At 42.4% G+C, this 4,132-nt stretch overlaps 1 protein-coding gene across 1 annotated transcript; it reads right to left on the bottom strand.

Moving 5' to 3' along the window:
- On the bottom strand, nt 1–957 carry LOC110566024 (olfactory receptor 51H1-like). The gene has a single exon (XM_021663807.1). It carries the CDS (start codon nt 955–957, stop codon nt 1–3), a length of 957 nt encoding a protein of 318 aa, XP_021519482.1.
- Between the last annotated feature and the right edge of the window lie 3,175 nt (nt 958–4,132).

Raw genomic sequence — 4,132 nt, 5'->3', positions numbered from 1 at the left:
TTAACCCTCCGTGGTAATTTTGGTTCGGACAAATATCTGGATAATCTTTCTTCGTATCTCTTTGGTCTTCACGGTATAAACTACGGGGTTTAGCACAGGGGGGACAAGAAGGTAGGCGTTGGCCATAAGGGCATGCGTCAGCGGTGAGAGGTGCTTTCCAAAGCGATGGATGACCGACACCCCGATCAGCGGCACGTAAAAGATCAGCACAGCACAGATGTGTGAAACACAGGTGTTGAGAGCCTTCAGCCGGCCCTCCCCAGAGGCAATGGCCATCACCGTGCGGAGAATGAACACGTAGGAGAAGAGGATGGAGAGGGAGTCGGAACCCTTGGTGAAGATGACAGCTATAAGGCCATAGAGGCTGTTGACGCGGGTGCTGGCACAGGCAAGGCGCATGACATCCTGATGGAGGCAGAATGAGTGGGAGAGGATGTTGGAGCGATAAAAAGGGAGCCTCTTGATGAGGAAAGGCACAGGGAAGACGACACAGACTGCTCTGGACAAGATGAGTATCCCGATTTTGCAGACCACGCCATTGGTTAAAATGGTGCCGTATCTGAGAGGGCTCCAGATCGCTATAACACGATCGATGGCCATTGCAACCAGCACCCCTGACTCGATGGCTGAGAAGGTGTGAATGAAGTACATCTGAGCAACACAACCATCGAATGTAATGAGTTTGTAGTTGAACCAGAATATGCCGAGCATAGAGGGCAGAGTGCAAAGGCTGAGCCCCATGTCTGCAAACGCCAGCATGCACAGGAAGTAGTACATAGGGATATGCAGAGAAGACTCAGACTTGATGGTAGAGATGATGACACCATTTCCAAACAGAGCGATGACGTAGATGGCACCCAGGGGGAACGCCATCCAGTAATACTTCTGCTCCAGTCCAGGGATCCCAGTTAAGACAAAGTGCAGATGCTGGAACTGGGAATGGTTATGATCTGCCATAAAGCCCAGACGAGGCAGGCATGTGCAAGAAATCCCGGTAAGTGGCTCCCTGAAAGACAACGGCAGCGTTTACTGGCGTGTTGCAGCCTGACCTCCCTGGGGGTTAAGCCATTTTACTTTCTCATGAGTATGTGGAGTCACTGGAATTACCAACTCGAAGGAAGAGACTGGGAAAAAATTATACCAGGAACACATCAGCCACATCAGCTCACAAAACACAGTGTAATACCAAGATAAAAAGGCAAAAAATCTCCCCCTTTCCTATCATTTCTTCCTCATCATCATCCTATATAATCAGGAGTCAGGAGGTAAAACATCCTCTTTGGAAATTCCTAAACCTAAGAAGTAGTTTTCTTTATTACTCGATTGGATTCAAGTTCTCTAAGAAGCTGAGAAGCACACACCTTCCATGCAGACCCCAGTTCCCCCGTATAATCTCGTGTGACTGCCCCCTAGGCAGTACTGTGCCGTGACCAAGATAAATTACATGGTACAACTAATGATATCAGCACAAAACTTGAAATTCTGATTTGCTATAACAATTGCCTCTCCAATCAGTAATACTGTTTGGGCCCGGGGCTCTTTAAATTTGCATGCTTCTGCTCAAAGCACAATGCTTCTTCATCTTGTTGAGTGTGGATGTAGCTCAGATTTGTCCTGAATCCAAACACTTCAGCCACACCCATCGTTGAAATCAAAGTATTTGTCTCTTCTAAATTGCTAAGATATTAGAAGAAGGAAGAATAAATAAGGCTTGTAAAAGCAACAGTAAAAACCTTTTCCAGAGTAAACTATTTATTCTGTTAATATAGAATATACTGGGGCTTACCTAAAGATCATGTAATGTTACAGTTTTTATATCTAAGGCACATTTATCATATCACACACCCTGAACGAGGGAGAAGTATGGGTGCCTTAACAGAAATCTGTACTGTGTGCTTATATTACCAGAACTAGTACCTATGGTTTTCTAAACACCCCTTTGAGAAAGTCATGATAATATTCTCAGCCAGAAATAGAACATACTCTTTGAAATCTCTCATCATTAACACACTCAATTGTTATCTTTATCATTGATTGGAATCAATTTTACTCTCAAGCAAGGAAGCTACATATTGTACATTCAAATTTCAGACCTCTATTCATAGTCAGGTAATATGGGACAATTACAGTATTTACCCAAAAGGATCATTGAGAATAAAATGATAGTATGGGCTTTGGATCATAACTTATGGTTTTGGTATTGCTATTATATTTGTGTGTGTGTGTGTGTGTGTGTGTGTGTGTGTGTGTGTGTGTTAATTTTGTTGTTGTTGCTTCTGGAATTTTTGTGGTTTTGGGGGGGGTTTTGGGCTTTTTTTTTTTTTAGGTGGGGCAGTGCTCTCAGGCAGGAGAAGATGAAGCTGATAGCTTCCCCTTCACACAAAGACTCATATGTACTTACTAGCCCCTGTAATTAAAAACTGTCTCTCCCTCTGCTTATTCCTGCTTATTACTGAGCAGCTCATCCTGTGCTGGGCATCCATTCCTCGCTCATTCTCTGACATGATGGAAGAATATATTTTAACTCTTTGAAACTGTGATTTAGCCCTCTCAGAAATCTCTTTCTAAAGATTCTTACTAATGGTTCCAGGCAAGGCATTTTACTACTTCTGTGCAATAGCCATTTCTTTCCACTGTGCTTATAAAACACTGTTGACCATTTAAATATTTCATTTTTTATATTAGCAGCATACATTTTCTATCTCTCCAACAAATAATTGTATCAGATATTTGTGTCACAATGCTTTCTGAGAATTAAGTTCTTATTAATCAAAATACCTCTAACAGAGAGTGGTGATAAAAGAAATTTTAAGAATAGAAGAGGGAGAAAGCAGGGTAGAAGAAAAGGAGAGTATAGAGAACGAAAATTTCAGAGATAAAATGTGATGCGTTTAATAATGTACTAATAAAACCCTGACACCTAGATTACTATTTTTGATATCATTCTTTCATTCTTTTTAGAATCAAAACTCTATGACAATTGAGAGACAAGGAACTGCATAGCACTGTTGAGAATTACAAATAAATGCCAGGGGTTACAGACTCAATTAGAAAAGACAACGCCACTGCAGCTCTTGGCAGAGACCCTTTCCAACATGAATCCTCAAGTCTTACAATTTATCTAAATTACCTAAGATCTAGAAAGCCAGTGGGATTGGACTCTATCTTCTGAAGAATGTGCTCTCGGACCCAAAGCGGTGCCGTTGGCAGTTTGGTGGAACCCTTCCTTGCCTTCTAGCCTCTGCACTGCCTCACTTCTAGTGGAGGAAGTACCACACATGTAACCATTCTGCATCTGTACCTTGGGCTCCTCCTTCTCACAGCTTCCGCTGTGCATCTCAGGCTGAGGGAGCAAATGGAATTCTTTTTGTTATCAGAGCAGCCACAGAGAAACGAAAACAGGCTTTAGTTTTCCGTAAAGCAAAAAGTAACTTCTGGGTAGTGGGAGGAAAAAAGATTATGACTAGGATTGGAATTAAGAGGAGAAATTTGGTCTTCATCACGCCCAGATGTATGAAGGACAGGCAAGACTGAAAAGATGAGAATAAAATGAGCCCCTCCAGCACAGATTAATTGTAACCACTCTCACCTAACAAACCCATGAATGCTTATCACAAGAATAAAAATTCCAAACCTAATCCGTATGGAAAAGAGCACACCACAGTTCCGCCGTGACACTTATCTTCTGCTATATTAACTCTGCAGCTGAAATTCATGGCTTCAAAGTCGGTGTGTGCGTTCTGGGAAACAGTGTGTATCCCCTTCTATACCATGAGATTACAGTTTATTGCTTTGCACCTTCCCTTAAAGCAGATGTGAGTGACAAAGAGAACAGCACACAGGCCACAGGCTGCTTACTGTGAGGAATCAAAGCGAAGAGAGATGGAAAAGAGATACTCAGGGATCCTTTTACATGCTAGCTTCAAATCTTCCTTCCATGACCAGCTTGATCTTATTGCTTTTCTCTCACACTTACCTGAATGCTAAGAGTCCCCTAACTAGGTAATGATAGTAAACAGTCCAGCCAGAGGTTCATCTGGCAAAACCAAGGCCATAACATGGTAAGGACTTTTATGTACTGATCTGTTCCAGGAATCTCACCCTTATTGTGCCAAATGAGACCTTGGCAGAT

The sequence above is a fragment of the Meriones unguiculatus genome, chromosome 14, assembly GCF_030254825.1.
Source record: "Meriones unguiculatus strain TT.TT164.6M chromosome 14, Bangor_MerUng_6.1, whole genome shotgun sequence".
In the NCBI taxonomy this organism is placed as follows: Eukaryota; Metazoa; Chordata; class Mammalia; order Rodentia; family Muridae; genus Meriones; species Meriones unguiculatus.
This window is presented reverse-complemented; position numbering and strand designations above follow the sequence as displayed.

What these genes read in the sequence shown, in the direction of transcription:
- LOC110566024 (XM_021663807.1), bottom strand. Translation starts at nt 957, where the DNA reads ATGGCAGATCATAACCATTCCCAGTTCCAGCATCTGCACTTTGTCTTA.